Source organism: Oncorhynchus clarkii, chromosome 15 (genome assembly GCF_045791955.1).
Source record: "Oncorhynchus clarkii lewisi isolate Uvic-CL-2024 chromosome 15, UVic_Ocla_1.0, whole genome shotgun sequence".
Classification (NCBI taxonomy): domain Eukaryota; kingdom Metazoa; phylum Chordata; class Actinopteri; order Salmoniformes; family Salmonidae; genus Oncorhynchus; species Oncorhynchus clarkii.
Window position 1 is genome coordinate 17,158,609 of NC_092161.1, and position 24,860 is coordinate 17,183,468.

The 24,860-nt window shown below is 40.4% G+C and overlaps 1 protein-coding gene and 1 pseudogene across 5 annotated transcripts in view; one reads left to right on the forward strand and one right to left on the reverse strand.

Moving 5' to 3' along the window:
• Nucleotides 1-12,519, reverse strand: part of LOC139366983 (high affinity 3',5'-cyclic-AMP phosphodiesterase 7A-like) — a 29,341-nt gene extending 16,822 nt beyond the window's left edge. For 2 of the 5 annotated variants that reach the window (XM_071104809.1, XM_071104806.1), the window contains exons 1-2: nt 12,406-12,482; nt 11,539-11,669 (exon numbers count right to left, since the gene is read on the reverse strand). In XM_071104809.1, coding sequence (XP_070960910.1) covers nt 11,539-11,669; nt 12,406-12,439 — 165 coding nt within the window. In that variant the 5' untranslated portion in view covers nt 12,440-12,482. Of the gene's footprint in view, nt 1-11,538 lie in introns of all 5 variants that reach the window. The other 3 variants (XM_071104810.1, XM_071104807.1, XM_071104808.1) reach the window with 2 other exon arrangements.
• Nucleotides 12,520-16,344: 3,825 nt separating this feature from the next.
• On the forward strand, nt 16,345-24,159 carry LOC139366985 (dnaJ homolog subfamily C member 5B-like; annotated as a pseudogene).
• The last annotated feature ends 701 nt before the right edge of the window (nt 24,160-24,860 follow it).

The following is a 24,860-nucleotide window of genomic DNA, read 5'->3' on the forward strand; positions in this document are numbered from 1 at the left end:
TTACCCATGGGTCCCTGATCTGTACTACACAAAAATGCAGAATTATGGACATGAATGTCATTAGCTTCATCGTGATGTATCCTAAATAGGTACACAAAAAATATATATATATATAAATATGCAAGATCCTCTTCTGCATATTTGGGTATCATTCGCCACACTGGCTAATTGTTTTAATGAACTCTCTCCCCAAACATTACCAAATTTGGGTCATCCGGACCGTAAACAAATCTGAACCAATCATAGTCGTCTATGTTTCACAAGTTTGGACAACAAAGTACAGCACATTAGTGTACGCAACTTGTGTTCTCTGTACACTACTCTGAGATGTACTGTCCAAACTTGTGTGCTCTGTACACTACTCTGAGCTGTACTGTCCAAACTTGTGTGCTCTGTACACTACTCTGAGCTGTACTGTCCAAACTTGTAATGAACCAAACTGTGGTTTGTGACTACGATTTCCCATTGTAGCCAAATCAATTGCAGAAATTCTATTACCCATTTTTTTTAACCAGAATTTGTTTTATTCACTTAATTCATAAACAAAATGGATATCAGTAAAAACACTAATTGATAGCTCTACCTTTCCTTGTTCTGTGAACTTTCATTATTCTCCCTCACGAGGGAGAGAAATTAGAAAATATCTTAAAGATGTGGGTTTTTGGTAACGGAACTTCAAAGCACAAGGAAATGTTTCATAGAAATCCCCCCCCCCCCCCAAAAAAGTTGATATTAGTTAGAAGGGGTCTTTACTTCAACATTGTGTTTTGATGTAATTCTAATACCTTTTAAGACCCCTTTGCCATCAGTTTGTTCAGAAATAAAAGCCTTCGCTTATTACACATTTTTAGGATAGAACATGTATACATACGCCTTCCTCTCTCAAACATGGACTCTAGGCTTTCATTTGACACCCAATTTAATATGCTCCTATTAACTTCACTTTGGTGCTCATTGGTCCTTCCACATTGAAATGACCCCCAGCGATAAAACTAGACTTCCTCATGCTGTCAGTGGTAAAAACACTGGGTACTAGCTGAGGACAGCCCACAGACGGCATAAAAACACTGGGTACTAGCTAGGGCTGGGTGATATCGAATTAATATGTTTTAGCACGATGTTCCAAGAATCGAGGTTGTCTTTTTAGTCTCATCCCATTCGCTCCTTTGGTGCACCTTTCCACTCGCACAGGGACACCAAGCCTCTCCACCTGCCACTCACAACAATGACAAGAGAGATCTTCCTCTCTGACAACAAGCAGTTTCAACTCGCCATTTGCATTTATGGTTTGGTCCAACATATAAAAAGGCCAGCATCCTGGAGACGCCTCTTCACTGTTCACATTGAGACTGGTGTTTTGTGGGTACTATTTAATGAAGCTGCCAGTTTCTCAAACCACACACTAAATGTACTTGTCCTCTTGCTCAGTAGTGCACCGGGGCCTCCCACTCCTCTTTCTATTCTGGTTAGAGATAGTTTGTGCTGTTCTGTGAAGGGAGTAGTACACAGCGTTTTACGAGATCTTTGGTTTCTTACATTGAATAGCCTTCATTTCTCAGAACAAGAATAGACTGACGAGTTTCAGGAGAAAGTGCTTTGTTTCTGGCCATTTAGAGCCTGTAATCAAACCCACAAATGCTGATGCTCCAGATACTCAAATAGTCTAAAGAAGACCAGTTTCATTGCTTCTTTAAATCAGAGAAACAGTTTTCAGCTGTGCTAACAATTGCAAAATGTTTTTCTAATGATAAATTAGCCTTTTAAAATAATAAACTTGGATTAGCTAACACAACGTGCCATTGGAACACAGGAGTGATGGTTGCTGATAATGGACCCGTTTGCCTATGTAGATATTTAATAGAATATGAGCCATTTCCAGCAACAATGTCTACACTGTATGTGATCAATTTGATGTTATTTTAAAATGGACAAAAAAAAAAAGTGCTTTTCTTTCAAGAACAAGGACATTTCTAAGTGACCCCAAACTTTTGAACGGTAAATGCATTTCACTATACAGCCTTACCTATGGATTGTGGATCAATGACATGGGGTATCAATCTACTCAGTGACACCGAGAACATTAGTGTCATAGCTCTTATTGCAGGACTCTGAAACAACTGAATTGAGCCACATTTGTCAACCTGTGTATTTTACACTATTCCTGAGGAAAAACAACACTGTGTGGATGTCGGAGTTTGATAACGCAGAGGACATTAGGAAAAAATATATTGGGTATCGAGTCGACTGTTATCCCATTTCATAGATCCCCAATCCTTAGGTAAAGCTGTACAGTGCATTATGAATAATAGGCTGACTGGGGAGGGGATTTCACAGTCACGCGATAAGAGCTACAACGCTAATATTTGCGTAAACTCTTCATAGTGGTGTTCTGTGGGTGTCACCAAGTAGACTGATACCCCATTTCATTGTGTCACATTCCAACCTTGTTTAACATGATCTAGTCTAAATATGTCATGATTCCACCAATTGTAACCTTCTGCATCACCTTTAAAAAATAGGTACTTTTATTTGGAAGGCAAACCACAAATTCCACTATTGTGCCCAATCCTTATTGTGGCTAGCTTCACAACATAACTCGGTCTGGTCGAGCCTCACTAGCCAGATGAAGCTAGCTGGCTGCTTATAACGTTAGCTTTGGGCAACAGGGTTAAGTAGCTGGCTAGCTATTTATTGTCATGAGCTGAATTTCAATTACCCATTGAAATCACTTAGAATGTATGTGTTGTCACCCATGGGTCACACTACTCATTGTATTGTTCAGATACATAAAATACCGTAATATATATTTTTTTAAAGTGATATGATACTTTTGCCAATATCGTCCAGCCCTACCTAGATGTACATAGTTATTTTTGGGAAAAAGCAACAGGGCAGTGTGGTGCCAGGACTACAAACTCTCCCTCAACATGACCAAGAGAAAGGAGATAATTGAGGACTACAGGAAAAAGGGAGGGCCGAACACACCCCCATTTGCATCGACGGGGCTGTAGTGGAGCGAGTCAAGAGTTAAGTTCCTTGGTGTCCACATCAACTATCACAGTCCAAACACACCAAGAAAGTCATGAGGGCACGACAACACCTTTTCCCACCCTCAGGAGACTAGGGTAGTGCGTACGGCCCAGTACGTCACTGGGGTCAAGCTTCCTGACATCCAGGACCAGTAAAAAGTTTGGACACACCTACTCATTTGAGGGTTTCTTTATTTTTACAATCTTCTACATTGTAGAATGGTGAAGACAAAACTATGAAATAACACAGGGAATCATAACCAAAAAATATATATATAATAATAATTGAGATTCTCCAAAGTAGTCACCCTTTGCCTTGATGACTGCCAAGCGTGTTCAAAGCTCTCTCTCAACCAGCTTCATGAGGTAGTCACCTGGAATGCATTTCAATTAACAGGTGTGCCTTGTTAAAAGTTAATTTGTGGAATGTATTTCCTTCTTAAGCCAATCAGTTGTGATGTGACAAGGTAGAGGTGGTATACAGAAGATGGTATTTTACCAAATAGGGCTAAGTCCATATTATGGCAAGAACAGCTCAAATAAGCAAAGAGGGAAAAAAATAAAAACAGTCCATTACTTTAAGACATGAAGGTCAGTCAGTGCGGAACATTAATAACTTTGAAAGTGTCTTCAAGTGCAGTCGCAAAAACCATAAAGCTCTATGATGAAACTGGCTCTCAGGAGGACCACCACAGGAAAGGAAGACCCAGAGTTACCTCTGCTGCAGATGATAAATTCATTAGAGTTACCAGCCTCAGAAATTGCAGAGTTCAAGTCACATCAACTGTTCAGAGGAGACTGCGTGAATCAGGCCTTCATGGTCAAATTTCTGCAGAGAAACCACTACTAAAAGGACACCAATAAGACTTGCTTGGGCCAAGAAACATGAGCAATTAACATTAGACCGGTGGAAATTTAGATTATTGGTTCTAACCGCCGTGTCTGTGAGACGCAGAGTAGGTGAACGGATGATCACTGCATGTGTGTGTGTAACGGATGTGAAACGGCTAGCTTAGTTAGCGGTGGTGCACGCTAAATAGCGTTTCAATCGGTGACGTCACTTGCTCTGAGACCTTGACGCAGTGGTTCCCCTTGCTCTGCAAGGGCCGCGGCTTTTGTGGAGCGATGGGTAACGATGCTTCGTGGGTGACTGTTGTTGATGTGTGCAGAGGGTCCCTGGTTCGCGCGAGGGGATGGTCTAAAGTTATACTGTTACATGTGGTTCCCACAATGAAGGAGGTGGTGTGATGGTGCTTTGCTGGTGACATGGTCAGTGATTCATTTAGAATTCAAGGCACACTTAACCAGCATGGCTACCGCAGCATTCTGCAGCAATTGCCATCCCATCTGGTTTGCGCTTAGTGGAACTATTATTTGTTTTTCAACAGGACAATGACCCAACACACCTCCAGGCTGTATAAGGGTGATTTGACCAATAAGGAGAGCAATGAGTCCTGCATCAGATGACCTGGCCTCCACAATCACGCAAACTCAACACAATTGAAATGGTTTGGTATGAGTCAGACTGCAGAGTGAAGGAAAAGCAACCAACAAGTGCTCAGCATATGTGGGAACTCCTTCAAGACTGTTGGAAAAGCATTCCAGGTGAAGCTGGTTGAGAGAATGCCAAGAGTGTGCAAAGCTGTCAAGGCAAAGGGTGGCTAATTTGAAGAATCTCAAATATATTTTGATTGGTTCAACACTTTTTGGTTGCTACATGATTCCATGTGTTATGTCATAGTTGATGTCTTCACTATTATTCTACAATGTAGAAGATTGGTGAACAGCTAACATAATATTTGCAGTGATTCCCCCCCCCCCCCAATTTGTTTTTAATACTGCTGCTACTCGCTGTTTATCAACTACGCAGTCACATAACCCCTACCTACATGTACAAATTACCTCCACTAACCTGTTCCATCGCGCATTGACGCAGTACCGGTACCCCCTGCATATAGCCTCAATATATTATTCTATTGTGTTATTTTACTAAATATAAACTATTTTCTTAACTGAACTGCAGGTTAAGGGCTTGTAAGTAAGCATTTCACATTAAGGTCTATAACCGTTGTAGTCTGTGCATGTGACAAATAAAATTTGATAAACTTGTATGCATTTCACTACTAAATGTTTGCTATCAGATATCCTATAAAATGGCTTTCTGCCAGAAGTCCAAGAGCTCTGGATGAGTTCTGTTCAGTTGCCACCCCCCCCCTTCAAATCAAATTTTATTGGTCACATACTTAGCAGATGTTATTGCTGATGTAGTGAAACGCTTGTAGTGTAGCAAAATGCTTTCCCCCTTATGCTCCGTGTACACCTGCTGCTCTTCATTCAGAAAAGCATGCGTCACAACTTTTGTTCGCTTTTCACTTAAAATGACATTCAGTAGCTACTAGCTATGCTTGTATACAGTGGGGCAAAAAAGTATTTAGTCAGCCACCAATTGTGCAAGTTCTCCCACTTAAAAAGATGAGGCCTGTAATTTTCATCATAGGTACACTTCAACTATGACACACAAACTGAGGGATTTTTAATGAATTTATTTGCAAATTATGGTGGAAAATAAGTATTTGGTCACCTACAAACAAGCAAGATTTCTGGCTCTCACAGACCTGTAACTTCTTCTTTCAGAGGCTCCTCTGTCCTCCACTCGTTACCTGTATTAATGGCACCTGTTTGAACTTGTTATAAGTATAAAAGACACCTGTCCACAACCTCAAACAGTCACACTCCAAACTCCACTATGGCCAAGACCAAAGAGCCGTCAAAGGACACCAGGAACAAAATTGTAGACCTGCACCAGGCTGGGAAGACTGAATCTGCAATAGGTAAGCAGCTTGGTTTGAAGAAATCAACTGTGGGAGCAATTATTAGGAAATGGAAGACATACAAGACCACTGATAATCTCCATCGATCTGGGGCTCCACGCAAGATCTCACCCCGTGGGGTCAAAATGATCACAAGAATGGTGAGCAAAAATCCCAGAACCACACGGGGGGACCTAGTGAATGACCTGCAGAGAGCTGGAACCAAAGTAACAAAGCCTACCATCAGTAACACACTACGCCGCCAGGGACTCAAATCCTGCAGTGCCAGACGTATCCCCCTGCTTAAGCCAGTATATGTCCAGGCCCGTCTGAAGTTTGCTAGAGAGCATTTGGATGATCCAGAAGAAGATTGGGAGAATGTCATATGGTCAGATGAAACCAAAATATAACTTTTTGGTAAAAACTCAACTCGTCGTGTTTGGAGGACAAAGAATGCTGAGTTGCATCCAAAGAACACCATACCTACTGTGAAGCATGGGGGTGGAAACATCATGCTTTGGGGCTGTTTTTCTGCAAAGGGACCAGGACGACTGATCCGTGTAAAGGAAAGAATGAATGGGGCCATGTATCGTGAGATTTTGAGTGAAAACCTCCTTCCATCAGCAAGGGCATTGAAGATGAAACGTGGCTGGTCTTTCAGCATGACAATGATCCCAAACACACCGCCCGGGCAACGAAGGAGTGGCTTCGTAAGAAGCATTTCAAGTTCCTGGAGTGGCCTAGCCAGTCTCCAGATCTCAACTCCATAGAAAATCTTTGGAGGGAGTTGAAAGTCCGTGTTGCCCAGCAACAGCCCCAAAACATCACTGCTCTAGAGGAGATCTGAATGGAGGAATGGGCCAAAATACCAGCAACAGTTTGTGAAAACCTTGTGAAGACTTACAGAAAACGTTTGACCTCTGTCATTGCCAACAAAGGGTATATAACAAAGTATTGAGATAAGTATTTGGTCAATAACAAAAGTTTATTTTCCACCATAATTTGCAAATAAATTCATTAAAAATCCTACAATGTGATTTTCTGGATTTTTTTTTCTCATTTTGTCTGTCATAATTGAAGTGTACCTATGATAAATTACAGGCCTCTCTCATCTTTTTAAGTGAGAGAACTTGCACAATTGGTGGCTGACCGAATACTGTTTTGCCCCACTGTAACTGTGTGCTGGATTTGCAATACATTTGTTTATTTCCACTCGTTGCATATAGCTAACAGCGTCTGTGATTTAGCCATTACTGGTAATAGACGGCCAAAGGGCTTTTTATTTTGTCCATGTTGGTGTTTTTAGCACCCCTTCAAATCACATTGTATTTGTCACATACACATGGTTAGCAGATGTTAATGCGAGTGTAGAGAAATGCTTGTGCTTCTGGTTCTGACAATGCAGTAATATCTAACGAGTAATCTAACCTAACAATTACAAAACTACTGTCTTATACACACAAGTGTAAAGGGATAAAGAATATGTACATAAAGATATATGAATGAGTGATGGTACAGAACAGCATAGGCAAGATGCAGTAGATGGTATAGAGTACAGTATATACATATGAGATGAGTAATGTAGGGTATGTAAACCCTACATTACTCATCTCATATGTATATTTGTGTGCAATTCCAGTAATACAGTAAATCCCAGGATGGCAGATGAACAGAATTCAATGTAAAAAAAATGGGGGGGGGGATTTTTCTATTATTTTCTCTCTCTCTACATTGTTGGGAAGGGTCCGTAAATAAACATTTCACTGTTATACTTCATAACCATCTTATCCAGGTAGGCCACTTGATTTCAACATCTAAACAACATGAACAGGCCATGTTGTTAAAACACTTGGAGGGGGTCTTAGGGTTGAAGGCTTATATATAGCAGAGTTATAAAAATAAAAAATGACAAGCCCTGAATTCATTTGATTATTCCCAACTGCTTGAAATGCAGTGTATTCATCTTTAATTGTGCAACTAAGCTTATTTATAGAAAAATAATAATCATAATAAAATCATGAACTGCCACTAAGTTAAATAATAATAAAATAAAGGGAGATGTGATTTTTAGTCCAGCTCACCCAGCCCTAGCTGAGACAGACAGCACGTCAAACTATGGAGGAAGCCAGCAGTATGCCAATCAATTCTGGAATATCAGCCACAAACAGTGTCTGTAAACTGAGCACTAAAAGCAGCTGGAGTCAGCAGAGCTTCATGAAGTGAAAACGTCCTCCTAAGAGTTATACCCTTGCGGTGCAATGCTGTAATACGCCATGGCACATTCCAGTAAGGCAATGCTAAAGCCATAAACCTGGACTTTACTGCAATGCAGGTTGCTGCATGTGTGTGCCAGCCACTGCTTACACAAAGCCACAGATTGAGTCTACCTACTAACACTGGTTTATGGGGGGACACTCCACTCCAGTGTCAGAGGTCATTAGGTGGGTTTAGAAGGGTTCACTGGCCTGTGAAGGAGAGGTGCACTGGGTATCTGGTATCAGCTCATCCTACACAAACCCATTGGTCAAAATAACTTTGATCAGTTTCTAGGCCATAGAGGCAGTTTCATGCTACTATAGGCCAGGCAGGGCAGGTCATGGTGTTCCAGTAGAACACTTCCAGACACATGGTGAGAGAGCACTGCAGACAGCAGCCAGACATAGTCAACCAGGGCTTTTTACTCTGGAGAACTGTCACAAAGTCATTGAAAATATTTTTATAGGGAGAGGTTTAGAATGGGGTTGCTCTGTGTTGAGTCATATCTACGCAAGATCAGAGATGGGGGGGGGGGGGGATTCACAGGCAGGAAGTGGCTCAGGCATTGAAACACCTGTAGTATGTGAAGTGAATCAAGGTAGAAATTGAATTATTCAAAACCTCCATTCCAACACCAATGTTTCTAGAATGTGTTAGTGTCAGTCAACTTAGTCTATACCTGGCCAAATAAGAGACTTGTTGATAACTGTATGGTTTGTTAAGGTCCTTTCTTTCCTACTATAGAGGATCTCCTGAATTTAGGTCCTACACTCCTCCAGGGATAGAGATAGATGACAGTTAATTGAGTTTAGACCCAAACCTTTCCAGTTGAATGCCTTGATCAGGTGAGTACAGCATTTCACAAAAAGCTGACAAGGAACCACAAGCAGAAGAGTCATGTGAAGACAAATCTAATGAAAAAAAGGACAGACCACGTACTAGTCCTATAAGGTCTACACTCATTCAGATAACCTTCATGAGAATAGTCTGTGTGGCACGTCAGGGGTTAAAGCCCTGTGGTTGTGAAAGAATAGCAGCAAGACTCTTAACAGCTCCTTCGGCATTCTTACCACATCCTGAAACTACGTCAATCCAGCCACGCACACCACTACGTCAAAACCTTATCGCTTCAGTTAAGATCAACGCGCGTGCTCATGATGTGATCCCCTCCGCCTGCAGAAAAACAAGTGGTGCTATCTCGTCCTGTTGCGTAGCACGCTGGCTCATATTTGCCAAATCTCCTTTTTCCTGTCGTAAATCTGCATGGGCCTAACCGCTGCAACTCATCAATACTGTGTTTCTGTTTACATATTGACTTTTATATCTCGGATACACACAACAAGACAAATCTCAATTGGCTCTGTGGCCTGGCCTTATCAGTGGAGGTGTGTGTTTCAGTTATCAATCAATGCACCAGGCACATGGTACTGACAGCTGCACTCTTCCCTGCATTGGCCTGGCTCTCTGGATGTAAACACCAACTCAGGAGTCAGATGAGGCAATACTGCCTGCCTCTGTGCGTCACACACACCCACTTCCTCTCAATGTTCGGTTGGCGACCTAGCCATTGGCCACTCCGCCGTCGAGGCCAGAAAAAAAAAACCTGGAAGCCCTACAGACAAACCAGCTGAGACCTTTGGCCATTATCCTCTACTAGAGCATATTTTACACCCATCCACATGCAGACAGCGAGCACAAAAATGCACTTCTCTGATGTCATCTTTTCTTAAACCCTACACTTTCACCCTCTGTTTACAAGAGGAAATGTCTTCATCAGAGAGCAAGAGGGCCTGAAACTCCGGCCATCTGGGAGTTTGGCGGAGAGCCAAACCACTACCCTCAGGCACATGTTGAACCTGCTCCCTCAGTAATGCTAGCTCTAGCCCGTCCCCTGTCCCCGCTTAAACAAACACCAGGAAGCGAGCACACTGGAACCAGAACACAGCAGTGACCACAGAGGAAAAGACTCACCCTTATGGCCACACAGAAGGAGAGAAATTATGTTTAGAGAGGGACAGTAGTCACTCCATGGCAAGTAGTGTGTGTGGAAAAAACCCATTTAGCAAACACGTCTCCATTCCATACCCTGGTGTCCAACTACAGTGGGAAGGTCTTCACTTCTGCACCCATTCTCATCTGCTGCACAAACCAAAACCTGATGCAAATCATTGTTTCAAAAGAGCCCCACTTAACACTACAAAGCCTGTGGCTCATTGCAAGTGAGCCGTTTCTCCCAACAAAAGGGCCAAAAGAATAATAATTTAAACACAGCCCACCAATTACAAATGAACTGTGGCACACTCAAGAGAAACAAGGGGCAAACACGACCCAGGAGCACAATGGCTCCTACAGTGTTTGTACACAGTGTGATTGTACTACAGGTTTCGCATGGGTGCATACAACTAGAACGAGCGTTCCCCGTTCAAAACAACGTTCCATAGTGCAACATGGCAGCCATTTGGAATATTCAATAAACTGATGATCATCGCGTCAGAAAACTAAGCAGGACTTTATGCATCCAATTCTATGCCAGGACATTGATAGCCTTTGACAGAGAGGGGCTGTATATCTGTTGTTGAGTGGAGGGTAATGGTGTGGATATTTGAAAGCAGACACAGGGGTGATTATGTGATGTGGAGCAGTGGGCTTGACAAAAGACTAATGGATATCCCACCGAAGAGGGACGCGGCTCGCACAGATCTCACTGCCTGGTTAATGTGTTCGGTATACAATGACATGTGAGCGTCGGACACGAGTTATTCACCCCCGATTTAACATACAATTACTCTGTAGGGTGGCTAACTATCAACTACTAAACACGTTAGTCGATGTCCTCATCTTTTGTTGATTGTGTTAGTTAAGGTTATCAGTTCCCGCTCATATCATTGTTTCCTTGCGCCAAAGTTTCCTTAACAAAATACTGTAACTCATGGGCCTAAGCTACATTGCACAACTATGCCATGAATAGGCCTACTATACAACGTGATGAGAAATCAAGGAGTAGCCAATGTGGCTCACCTATTTAACGAGTCTGTTAAATGTGTCTAAACTGGAACACACTAGATCGAATACAAACAAAAGTATCCAGGCAGCACGTTCCTTGGCGCACAAAGTAACAAGTAGACAGCTGTTGCCACTAACACTTGAAGGCGTTGCAACAATTCAGACAATGTAGCTTAACAATACATTGAGTTGAAGAGTGACTGCATTTAACCACTTGAACATTTTTACTGATCATTTCGTAGTTTCAGAGTGACATTGCAAATCGATAGGCTACCACCTGCAGGATTCCCATACCACTCATATGAATCTGAAAGAAGCGATCCAATAGTTAGTTATTAGGTAGTGCATGAGATGTCATCAAATTGATTATGTAGTGTCATTATGGAGAGCCGAGACAGTTCATTTGAAACCGATCCAGTTGAAGTAATGAGGCATTTTACCTGTGACAGCTGCCTTGGATCAGGAGCGCCGAAGAGAGACGAGCTGGAGCTGAAACTGATGGCTCCTCTCCGGCTGAGGACATGCTTAGGTACCGGCCTGTCTAGAGGCAAAACCGGCAGCTGATAACATACTTCCATTGAACAAAGTCAGAGTCGGATCCAGATAAAAAAAAAACGAATAAAAATCAGTTAAAATGGGAAATGAATTGATCAAATGGAAAGTAAAATGCAGGAAAATAAGAGGGTTGAATGCAGAGCGGTATTCCTCCTTTATTGTGTGGAGGGAATCCGTTGTAATACTTCAGCAGTGAAGAAAGCTACTTATCTTTGTTCTAGGCGACTTTAAACTTGCCAAAATCGCCGTCATTAATACATTGCCTATGCCGCTAGTCTCGTTTGTTCCCATTCTAACCGGGGATGTTATTCATGCTGCTACTTAGCACCTTTTTCTACACAGATTTGGGCCCTCAAAGGACGAGGCCTCTATATTTTCTCTATCTTCATAAAAACGTTTCCTCATTGTCTTCTCCAAAACTCGTCTCAGACGTGCTTCGTCGTGATATGGCTCCGCATTGTCTCCAAATCAAAACAAAAAGGCAAGACCACTTAAAAAAAAACAGCTGCCGATGTACATCACTAGTGGGTGAAGTGAAAGGAATCATACGAGGAACATATTGGAGCAGTGGTTCGGTGGTATTCATTCAAGATTTTTGGTGCGAGAAGAAACTATCAATATCTATCTTGTTTACCTCAATGCAAGCATAAATAGCACCCGTGATTCACCACACATCGGTCTCACTCAATGCAACACTGTGTGATTTCAAAAGAAAGTGGCTGGCTCAAGGGGAAACCCGACGTCCATCTCACCTAAACCCGTCGTCCGGGAAAAATATTGGCACATCAAGCAAAAATAAACTGCAACGAAAAAGCAAAAATGTGAACCAAGGTAAAATGATTTCCTTTAACTACCTAGCTACCTTTCTAAACATGAGGCTTCTCTCGAACACACCACCTGCCAGAGATGGAGCTGCTGGAGAGAAAACAAGACGCCCTTGTCCAAGTTATCCAATTGCAGCATGGCTACCAGTGTCACATCTATAGTGATTGGACAATGGCGTAGATTTTGTTTGCAACAAGCCACACTATTGGCTACATGTCCAGGGCGATCCCCAATACCGATTTGAGCAGTCGTACACCGACGGCGCAGACCTCCACAAGGGTATTCCACCACAATGGGGTTTGCCCTAGAGAGGTCCACATCATTGCCTGTGATTACCTTTCTTGCATGAGTCAACCAGTTGTACTTGAGAAGTAGTACTCAACAGTTTTCAATGTGATGCTATGGTGGAATTTAGTGGAAAACTCTTCAAAAATGTTTTATGATCTGTTAATAAAAGCTGTATGGTGTCTCATAGTTCACATTAATAATACAAATAATAATAGGCTACTTACTTGAAAATATACTTATTGACTACCCTACCTTCATTAATTATCTGAAAGGTTTTTATTGTTTCTAGACAGGTGTCGGGGTAGGAACAGTATTTGAACAGTCCCCCTATCAAATACACATATTATTATTCATGATATTCATTTGAGATCACAGTGAATGTCTGTCACACTCAGTGGGGAGGAGAACTTCCCACAAATGTATGAGAGAGAGAGAGAGAGAGAGAGAGAGAGAGAGAGAGAGAAGGAATTCATACTACTCCTCCATCAATGTCAGGCTGACCTAACAACTAGTACCTGCAGTAAGTGGCTATTGTCCGTTGGGTCTCTATTGTCCGTTGTGTCTCTATTGTCCGGTGTGTCTCTATTGTCCAGTGTGTCTCTATTGTCCAGTGTGTCTCTATTGTCAGGTGTGTCTCTATTGTCAGGTATGTCTCTATTGTCCGTTGTGTCTCTATTGTCCAGTGTGTCTCTATTGTCAGGTGTGTCTCTATTGTCAGGTGTGTCTCTATTGTCCAGTGTGTCTCTATTGTCAGGTGTGTCTCTATTGTCAGGTGTGTCTCTATTGTCAGGTGTGTCTCTATTGTCCGTTGTGTCTCTATTGTCCGTTGTGTCTCTATTGTCAGGTGTGTCTCTATTGTCGGGTGTGTCTCTATTGTCAGGTGTGTCTCTATTGTCCGGTGTGTCTCTATTGTCCGTTGTGTCTCTATTGTCAGGTTTGTCTCTATTGTCCGTTGTGTCTCTATTGTCCAGTGTGTCTCTATTGTCCAGTGTGTCTCTATTGTCCGGTGTGTCTCTATTGTCAGGTGTGTCTCTATTGTCAGGTGTGTCTCTATTGTCAGGTGTGTCTCTATTGTCAGGTGTGTTTCTATTGTCAGGTTTGTCTCTATTGTCAGGTGTGTTTCTATTGTCCGTTGTGTCTCTATCGTCCGTTGTGTCTCTATCGTTAGGTGTGTCTCTATTGTCAGGTGTTTCTCTATTGTCCGGTGTGTCTCTATTATCAGGTTTGTCTCTATTGTCCGTTGTGTCTCTATTGTCCGGTGTGTCTCTATTGTACGGTGTGTCTCTATTGTCCAGTGTGTCTCTATTGTCAGGTATGTCTCTATTGTCAGGTGTGTCTCTATTGTCCGGTGTGTCTCTATTGTCAGGTGTGTCTCTATTGTCCGTTGTGTCTCTATTGTCCGTTGTGTCTCTATTGTCTGGTGTGTCTCTATTGTCCGGTGTGTCTCTATTGTCCGTTGTGTGAGTAGTAGGCTAGATGTAAATAAGACCTTATTTCCAGGAAGTCAAGGAACACACCATTCCAGATTTATCCTCTGAAAACACTGTTCTAAGAACCACCTCTACTTACATTCCAATTAGACCATTTTTTTTGTTTCCTTATGTAGGAGAGCTGGGGGAAAATCCTGAGCTGCACCATGGCAACAGTCAGGCTGAATGCCAGTTGAGGGGCATAATGAGTAGGGCTATACCCCTCTCCTCGACTCCATCCTTCCATCTCTCCCTCTCTTCTACGGCACTCTGAATGCAATTCCACACAATCACACTCCCTGCCACGAGGTCCTGCGTCTTTTCCAGGCAACCGAAGCAACATTGTGCCAAATCACTCCACCAGCCAGTCACTCACCCTCAGCGAAGGCTAGGCACATGATAGTGGAACCCCATATTGCCCTTAGCCAAGGACAAGCGTATCTAGCCTCATTCGGTTGGATATCAACTGAGAATGACTGGGTTTAGCTGTGGTGGCTATTAAGCTGCATTTTTTAATAGACATTTCTAAAAGTGTAGTGGAGGTTGGTGTTGATTTGGTAGGTTTTACAAAATGTTTTCAACAAACCACTTAACCACTCTAAATGAGATGTGGGCGTGTGCGCGCTTGTGGGTGTGTGTGCACACTCCCATGAGTGTGACTGTCTGCGGGAAAGGGTAGGAAAGCATTTCTTAATGAATTCCTCCTCCGGTCTCTTTAAAGCACACACATATTGGTCCCTAGGTAGACATGCTTAGCCACACAAGTCAGTGTGCAAGCCCAGGAGACACGGAGTATAGAGAAGGGAGTCCAGGGACAGGTGAGCTGCTTACCTGCTGTTTCCCCAGGGGCCACAAGTATCTTCTTTCAGATCAGGAAATAACCGTCAATAAAATGTGACTCCAATCTGTTGTTTTGTATGGACTTTCAACACCATAAACAATACATTATAACTGCGATATGCCACTCCTTGAAATAATCACTGGTTTGCAAACTTTACCCAATCTAAATTATAAGATACAATATTACTGTCATTATTGTAGTTTTTATATACATGCAGCTTAGGTGAATATAATGCATATTGGTCATGGTAAACTTTGTGTCCACCTGCAAACCCTTTTCGACCTACGTTTTTACCCCTTTGTCATGTCACTCTGTAAAATCTGCATGTATGTATCGCCATCTTGTGGAAGAGGAGGATTCAGGACAATACTTTTTTTCTGCGTTTCTTCTATCTTCCACTAGGTGGTGGTCTTCTGTCACTGAATGCAGAGGCTTTGTGAAACCCATGGTGTAATCCTATCAATCCTACTAAAACGATAGTAGACTAAAAAGCACAGCATTACGGTCAATATTTTACCTTATCTTTTACCCTCTCTCAGAAAGTCATCAATCCGTTGACACTACTACTATTCTACCCAGACACCTCAGTATCCTGCAATATAGTAGACCTACTTCCAACTCCCCTTTAAACCCCAACCCAACATCCAGCCAATCATGTTAGGGCCACTGGCGGCTGGGCCTGCTGAAACGTGAGCACATGACTATCTGCCTGTATGTTTTCTTCATCTCATCCGCTGAACTAGTCCTGCACAGAGCAGACACCTGAATCCACTGACCTGTCTGTCTCTCCCAGGGACGACTGGAGCACTGGAGCTGACGGTCTGGACAGAGGAACAGTTAGGAGAGAGAGGAACGGGAAAGAGGAATAACTGTGGACAAATGCAGAGGATGTGATTGGCTAAAAGTTCTCTTAGTTAAGTCTTTTCGGTTCTCTTGTTTGGTGTTTGCGTTCGTAGTCCATGTTAAAACAGTAAGGTGACAAGTTCTCTCATGTTGGTGTTCTCTGATGAATTTTGACAATGTCTTTAGCAACTCTTAGATCGAATAGAGTGTTAGAGATAACATAGTGATAAAACAATGGAACGGTACAATCCCTGTGGAAAATTTGTTGTTACTATTTATAGCAGTTCTATCAATAATGAATAGAGATGCTGTGTGAACAGTATACCATTCCTGATAGATCAGTGGATCAGCTGAACAACCACACAGTCAATATCAGGAATCAAATCATTGTGGTTGCTGTGTTGTGCAGGTAATGGTGAGAGAATATGTCGGAACAAAGGCAGCGTTCCCTGTCCACCTCAGGAGAGGCCCTATACTTAGTCCTGGGCCTCCAAAAGACCTGTACACTGGACGACATCAATAAGTCCTACAGGCACACACACACACTTTCACCTCACTTCTTGAGCTGTGTGCTTGGTTAAACCAGTGGGTGACCCACTTAAATATTTGGGCCGACCCATCAGGTTGTTTCTATAGAACACACAATTTGGGAGTCATTTGGCTAGTTAGTGGAGTAACCAGACAAACAACAGACAACAGATATACCGTATGCCTCAATGGAGAAACTGAACTGCATATTACATCACTGAACGCAACCCTTTGAGCATGTTAACCCATATAAAACGTTCCATCCATTTAACTCTATATACTCTGCACTGTTTTTGTTAGTATACGAAGATCATTTTCTCCACAGAAGCAGGTTATATGTTGATCTGTGACCATGCAACGTGTGCTGGAAAGTACAAACAAATGGCATGTAACAACCCATGTCTATTGAGGTCAGTGGGAATGATTTTAATGGGCCGTTTTTCAGGAGACAAAAAACAAGACTTTGTGAGTCAGACAGACACTCTGACTGACTACTACAAGACCTTTTATAATCACAGACAGTTATTGTCAGATAGCTGCATGAATACAATATGACTTCCATAAAACTAAAATATTAATACTACAGAACAGATGGCACCCCTTGTTGTACTCAGGTCAGGGCTTATACAAGATTCCTGTGTGTGTGTGTGTGTGTGTGTGTGTGTGCGGGCGGGCGTGCGTGTAGGTGTGTGTGTGTGCGCCCCCCATATGCAAGGGCGGGTGTACTCGGAAGCTTGTCAGAACACGTTGGGAATAGACCCTAGCGTTATGGCTGCAGCCCCACTTTCTATGTACCCACACAACAAGTAGTACCTGAACCTTACAATAAAGCAGAAGAACAGAAGAACAGACTTCCTACAACATGAAGAGCTGCTGATAAAAACCTACTGGTCCCCGTACTCAACCTTAATCTAGTTATTGTGTCATGACAGGGGCCTTTGATGCTTACTCAAGATCAATTCACTCAGCTATAACCCAAGCCGTTTTCAATTATATTTTGCAATGTAATTCTGCATTTTAATGTAGATTTTGTTTAGGATAACTATTTTAACCTACATACTGTAACTTACATTTCAACCAAAATATGTCTGTCAAGACCTCTTGCATACCTTGCCTTCTCTCTCATTTCACCAATACATTTCCATTGGAAGCACTCCGACACGTACAGTAGTAAGTCAGAATCTAATGACTTATAATATGAATTCACTTCAGACGCATACAGGTGCCATTACAATTAGTCGTTCTTAATTAGTCTAATTGGAATTCACTTTCAGGAACCATCCAAATGGTTAGCTTTTGAGCAGCCCTTGTTTGTTGTTAATGAATATGTAAACATAGTGGCATTTTCCGAGCATGTTGGCATCATGAAAAATGAACAAGCAGACGTGCTTCGGAGCATCATCAAATGTTAATGTCAAATTACAATATACAGCAAAAAAAGAGAGAGCGAGAACATTTTTTTTACGTAAAGCTGACTGTAGTTACATGTATTATTTTATGTAAAGCTGACTGTAGTTACATGTATTGTTTTATGTAAAGCTGACTGTAGTTACATGTATTGTTTTATGTAAAGCTGACTGTAGTTACATGTATTATTTTATGTAAAGCTGACTGTAGTTACATGTATTATTTTATGTAAAGCTGACTGTAGTTACATGTATTATTTTATGTAAAGCTGACTGTAGTTACATGTATTGTTTTATGTAAAGCTGACTGTAGTTACATGTATTATTTTATGTAAAGCTGACTGTAGTTACATGTATTGTTTTATGTAGAGCTGACTGTAGTTACATGTATTGTTTTATGTAAAGCTGACTGTAGTTACATGTATTGTTTTATGTAAATCTGACTGTAGTTACATGTATTGTTTTATGTAAAGCTGACTGTAGTTGTATTTATTGTTTTATGTAAAGCTGACTGTAGTTACATGTATTGTTTTATGTAAAGCTGACTGTAGTTACATGTATTATTTTATGTAAAGCTGACTGTAGTTGTATTTATTGTTTTATGTAAAGCTGACTGTAGTTACATGTATTGCTTTATGTAAAGCTGACTGTAGTTGTATTTATTGTTTTATGTAAAGCTGACTGTAGTGATATTTATTGTTTTATGTAAAGCTGACTGTAGTTACATGTATTGTTTTATGTAAAGCTGACTGTAGTGATATTTATTGTTTTATGTAAAGCTGGCTGTAGTTGTATTTATTGTTTTATGTAAAGCTGACTGTAGTTGTATTTATTGTTTTATGTAAAGCTGACTGTAGTGATATTTATTGTTTTATGTAAAGCCGACTGTAGTTACATGTATTGTTTTACGTAAAGCTGACTGTAGTTACATGTATTGTTTTATGTAAAGCTGACTGTAGTTACATGTATTATTTTATGTAAAGCTGACTGTAGTGATATTTATTGTTTTATGTAAAGCTGACTGTAGTTACATGTATTGTTTTATGTAGAGCTGACTGTAGTTACATGTATTGTTTTATGTAAAGCTGACTGTAGTTACATGTATTGTTTTACGTAAAGCTGACTGTAGTTACATGTATTGTTTTATGTAAAGCTGACTGTAGTTACATGTATTGTTTTATGTAAAGCTGACTGTAGTTACATGTATTATTTTATGTAAAGCTGACTGTAGTTACATGTATTATTTTATGTAGAGCTCACTGTAGTTACATGTATTGTTTTATGTAAAGCTGACTGTAGTTACATGTATTGTTTTATGTAAAGCTGACTGTAGTTACATGTATTGTTTTATGAAAAGCTGACTGTAGTTGTATTTATTGTTTTATGTAAAGCTGACTGTAGTTGTATTTATTGTTTTATGTAAAGCTGACTGTAGTGATATTTATTGTTTTATGTAAAGCTGACTGTAGTTACATGTATTGTTTTATGTAAAGCTGACTGTAGTTATATTTATTGTTTTATGTAAAGCTGACTGTAGTGATATTTATTGTTTTATGTAAAGCTGACTGTAGTTACATGTATTGTTTTATGTAAAGCTGACTGTAGTGATATTTATTGTTTTATGTAAAGCTGACTGTAGTTACATGTATTGTTTTATGTAAAGCTGACTGTAGTGATATTTATTGTTTTATGTAAAGCTGACTGTAGTTGTATTTATTGTTTTATGTAAAGCTGACTGTAGTTGTATTTATTGTTTTATGTAAAGCTGACTGTAGTGATATTTATTGTTTTATGTAAAGCTGACTGTAGTTACATGTATTGTTTTACGTAAAGCTGACTGTAGTTACATGTATTGTTTTATGTAAAGCTGACTGTAGTTACATGTATTGTTTTATGTAAAGCTGACTGTAGTTACATGTATTATTTTATGTAAAGCTGACTGTAGTGATATTTATTGTTTTATGTAAAGCTGACTGTAGTTACATGTATTATTTTATGTAAAGCTGACTGTAGTTACATGTATTATTTTATGTAGAGCTGACTGTAGTTACATGTATTGTTTTATGTAAAGCTGACTGTAGTTACATGTATTGTTTTATGTAAAGCTGACTGTAGTTACATGTATTGTTTTATGTAAAGCTGACTGTAGTTGTATTTATTGTTTTATGTAAAGCTGACTGTAGTTACATGTATTGTTTTATGTAAAGCTGACTGTAGTTACATGTATTATTTTATGTAAAGCTGACTGTAGTTGTATTCATTGTTTTATGTAAAGCTGACTGTAGTGATATTTATTGTTTAATGTAAAGCTGACTGTAGTTACATGTATTGCTTTATGTAAAGCTGACTGTAGTGATATGTATTATTTTATGTAAAGCTGACTGTAGTTGTATTTATTGTTTTATGTAAAGCTGACTGTAGTTACATGTATTGCTTTATGTAAAGCTGACTGTAGTTGTATTTATTGTTTTATGTAAAGCTGACTGTAGTGATATTTATTGTTTTATGTAAAGCTGACTGTAGTTACATGTATTGCTTTATGTAAAGCTGACTGTAGTTACATGTATTGTTTTATGTAAAGCTGACTGTAGTGATATTTATTGTTTTATGTAAAGCTGACTGTAGTTACATGTATTGTTTTATGTAGAGCTGACTGTAGTGATATTTATTGTTTTATGTAATGCTGACTGTAGTGATATTTATTGTTTTATGTAAAGCTGACTGTAGTTACATGTATTGTTTTATGTAAAGCTGACTGTAGTTACATGTATTATTTTATGTAAAGCTGACTGTAGTTGTATTTATTGTTTTATGTAAAGCTGACTGTAGTTGTATTTATTGTTTTATGTAAAGCTGACTGTAGTTGTATTTATTGTTTTATGTAAAGCTGACTGTAGTTGTATTTATTGTTTTATGTAAAGCTGACTGTAGTGATATTTATTGTTTCATGTAAAGCTGACTGTAGTTACATGTATTGTTTTATGTAAAGCTGACTGTAGTTGTATTTATTGTTTTATGTAAAGCTGACTGTAGTGATATTTATTGTTTTATGTAAAGCTGACTGTAGTGATATTTATTGTTTTATGTAAAGCTGACTGTAGTTACATGTATTGTTTTACGTAAAGCTGACTGTAGTTACATGTATTGTTTTATGTAAAGCTGACTGTAGTTGTATTTATTGTTTTATGTAATGCTGACTGTAGTTACATGTATTGTTTTACGTAAAGCTGACTGTAGTGATATTTATTGTTTTATGTAATGCTGACTGTAGTTATATTTATTGTTTTACGTAAAGCTGACTGGGGTTATATTTATTGTTTTATGCAAAGCTGACTTTAGTTATATGTATTGTTTTATGCAAAGCTGACTGGGGTTATATTTATTTCATGGTGTCTGTCAACAATATCTACACATTTTCTAGCCTGACTTAGAAAACTTTTAATTGTGCTATACATGCTATTCCATGCTATTACATGCTTATATCAGTATTGTACTAATGTACTAATGCCTGGCAGGTGTGTGTGTTGACAGATGTGAGGGTTGAGGGTTCTCACCCCATCTTTGTCACTAGTTGCTAAGGTGCTGACTGCTGACTGGATCTGATCTGAAGGTATTGAGAGTGATCTGCAGGTATTGAGAGTGATCTGCAGGTATTGAGAGTGATCTGCAGGTATCGAGAGTGATCTGCAGATATTGAGAGTGGTCTGCAGGTATTGAGAGTGATCTGCAGGTATTGAGAGTGATCTGCAGATATTGAGAGTGGTCTGCAGGTATTGAGAGTGATCTGCAGGTATTGAGAGTGATCTGCAGGTATCGAGAGTGATCTGCAGATATTGAGAGTGGTCTGCAGGTATTCAGAGTATTCTGCAGGTATCGAGAGTGATCTGCAGATATTGAGAGTGGTCTGCAGGTATTCAGAGTATTCTGCAGGTATTGAGAGTGGTCTGCAGGTATTCAGAGTGATCAGCAGGTATTGAGAGTGATCTGCAGATATTGAGAGTGGTCTGCAGGTATTGAGAGTGGTCTGCAGGTATTGAGAGTGGTCTGCAGGTATTCAGAGTGGTCTGCAGGTATTGAGAGTGGTCTGCAGGTATTGAGAGTGGTCTGCAGGTATCGAGAGTGATCTGCAGATATTGAGAGTGGTCTGCAGGTATTCAGAGTATTCTGCAGGTATTCAGAGTGGTCTGCAGGTATTGAGAGTGTAGACAGGAATGCGTCTAGAGATGCCAGGATACACACTGAAACATGGGAAAAGATCTCAACTTGGAAATGAGAGATAATAGTGCAGCCTCTTACTGAAAGCATTAGATAAGACCATAAAGTAGCAAGATAGTAACAATGAAGAAGATGGCATTTCGGCTAGCTTAGCCTTCTGGAGTGAATAATCTTTTCAATTTCGTAATAAAAATAATTATATTCAAAAAGCTTGCTTTGAAACATCATCCAGACAAGAACCCAGAGAACCTGAACGCCACAGATAAATTCAAGGAGCTCAACAATGCCCACTCCGTCCTGCCAGATGCTTCCAAGAGGAACATCTACAACAGCTTTGTCTCCCTCAGGCTGTACGTGGCTCAGCAGTTTTGAGAGAAGTTCAACGTTTATTTCATGCTCTCCAGTTGGTGGGCAAAGGTGGGTTTCGTCAGGTAGAAATTGTGTGTGTGTGTGTGTGTGTGTGTGTGTGTGTGTGTGTGTGTGTGTGTGTGTGTGCGTGAAAAAGGAAATCTAGTCTATGTTCATGTGTTAATAGTGAATAGTCTATGTCCATCATGTTTATGGTCTGTAACATGCTAACAGGCTGCTACTTCTGCTGCTGCCTGTGCTGCCGCTTGAACTGCTGCTGTGGGATGTGCAAAAACCAAAACCCCTGGGGAGGAGGACCCCGACACCTACATTTTCCCTGGCAACCTGGGGGAGCAGATCCGCACAGACATGGAGACAGGTGAGCAGCACACACCTGGAGGGTGTTCGCAGCTACAATGTTCAGCAGGGTTTTGAAACAGAGAGCCAGGTGAGCCCCACTGAGAAGGATGAAATTGCCCCTTGACACTGAACTGAGGTCAGTTTTGCCTTTCATGTTCCTAATAAGGTTAGGACTCTGGGAGGGTAAGCTAATGCTGTGCCTAAGGGCAACTTCTACCCTGAGCAAGCCGCACACACTATCTCTTACTGCTTCAGAATTAGCCTATAGTTCGCAGTTTTATTATCCTTCTGTTGAAACAACAGCAGCAACCCTTTTAATAAGCTCTTCCTACATCACTCTCCTACCGTATCGATACTTCCTCATCTATTAAAGGGAAAACATTTGATGCTGCGAAGTGACTTTGATGTGAAAGCAAAGTCACGAAGACAGCGGAATGGCATAGACTGTGAATTTGATGTTTTCTCCAACGCACCAAGTCAGCCTGTTAATGAAAATAAAGAGACTTGATATATTTGGGCCAGATATTTGGATATGATACATTGCTCTGGTGCCAGTTAGCTGTGGGAGGTTGGGTGTGATTTTATTCTTCATGTCTGCTGCAGTTCTCCAACATAACTGATAATTACTGCCTCTGAGTCACATCTCTAAATGTGTTTCCATAAGCAGTTATTTTGAGCCCCATCTCACAATGGCCTTTGTTTCCAGCACTCACTGCAAAGTCTCTCAGCCATCATGGGGGGATGATAAGAAGGCCTACTCATATATTTGGCTTCAGAACACATTGCTTATGATAACATATTTATTGTGAGCATGTACCAATAGGAATTGTACCTACTACTGTAGGGATAGCCCAGGGTAATTGAAGTGATTAAAGCGGCCCTTCAAGCCAGCCAGGCTGTGCCTAGTCTGTGGTGCCAAAAGGACAACCGGCAGCAGGAGGCAGGAGGCTAGACGTCACTTCCTATAGTTAGTGTACAAATGTAGGATCTTAACTTGATCACTCTTTTTGCAAACTTGTAGAGTAGTCAAGGTTTAAAAAGCTTCTAAAGTTTGTAATTTCCACTTTAAATATTAGACTTGATTTGCCCCTACAAAAAAAAATTCCATTCATTATAAACCACATAATAATTCACATTTCCTGTTGCTGCAGGATTATTCCTGCTGTATCAAACTGGCTCAAATGAAGATCCTACACCTGTAGTAGGCTTATTTCTAGGACAGTTTTGGAGGATATGCCATATTTTCATAGTTCTGTGTAACATTACAACATAAACTAATGCACTGATAAATTGATCTTACCCTCTCCAGATGCTGGCGACATCCCCATAATACAGCAACCAACCAATACCAGCAAGAAGACCAGGTTGATTGGTGACGGATGACAGGCCTATCCCTAACACACCTGAGAGCAGACATTAGAGGACTGGTGATGTCATAGGGATTCCAGCCCTGGGTTCAAATACATGTGTATTTAAGTATTTGTTATTTACAGTGCATTCAGAAAGTATTCAGACCCTTTGACTTTTTCCACATTTTGTTACAGCATTATTGTGAAATGGATTAAATAAATATTTTTCCTGCTCCATCTAAACACAATACCCCATAATGACAAAGTGAAAAAACAGGTTTTTAGAAATGTTTGCAAATGTATATACAGTGCCTTGCGAAAGTATTCGGCCCCCTTGAACTTTGCGACCTTTTGCCACATTTCAGGCTTCAAACATAAAGATATAAAACTGTATTTTTTTGTGAAGAATCAACAACAAGTGGGACACAATCATGAAGTGGAACGACATTTATTGGATATTTCAAACTTTTTTAACAAATCAAAAACTGAAAAATTGGGCGTGCAAAATTATTCAGCCCCCTTAAGTTAATACTTTGTAGCGCCACCTTTTGCTGCGATTACAGCTGTAAGTCGCTTGGGGTATGTCTCTATCAGTTTTGCACATCGAGAGACTGAATTTTTTTCCCATTCCTCCTTGCAAAACAGCTCGAGCTCAGTGAGGTTGGATGGAGAGCATTTGTGAACAGCAGTTTTCAGTTCTTTCCACAGATTCTCGATTGGATTCAGGTCTGGACT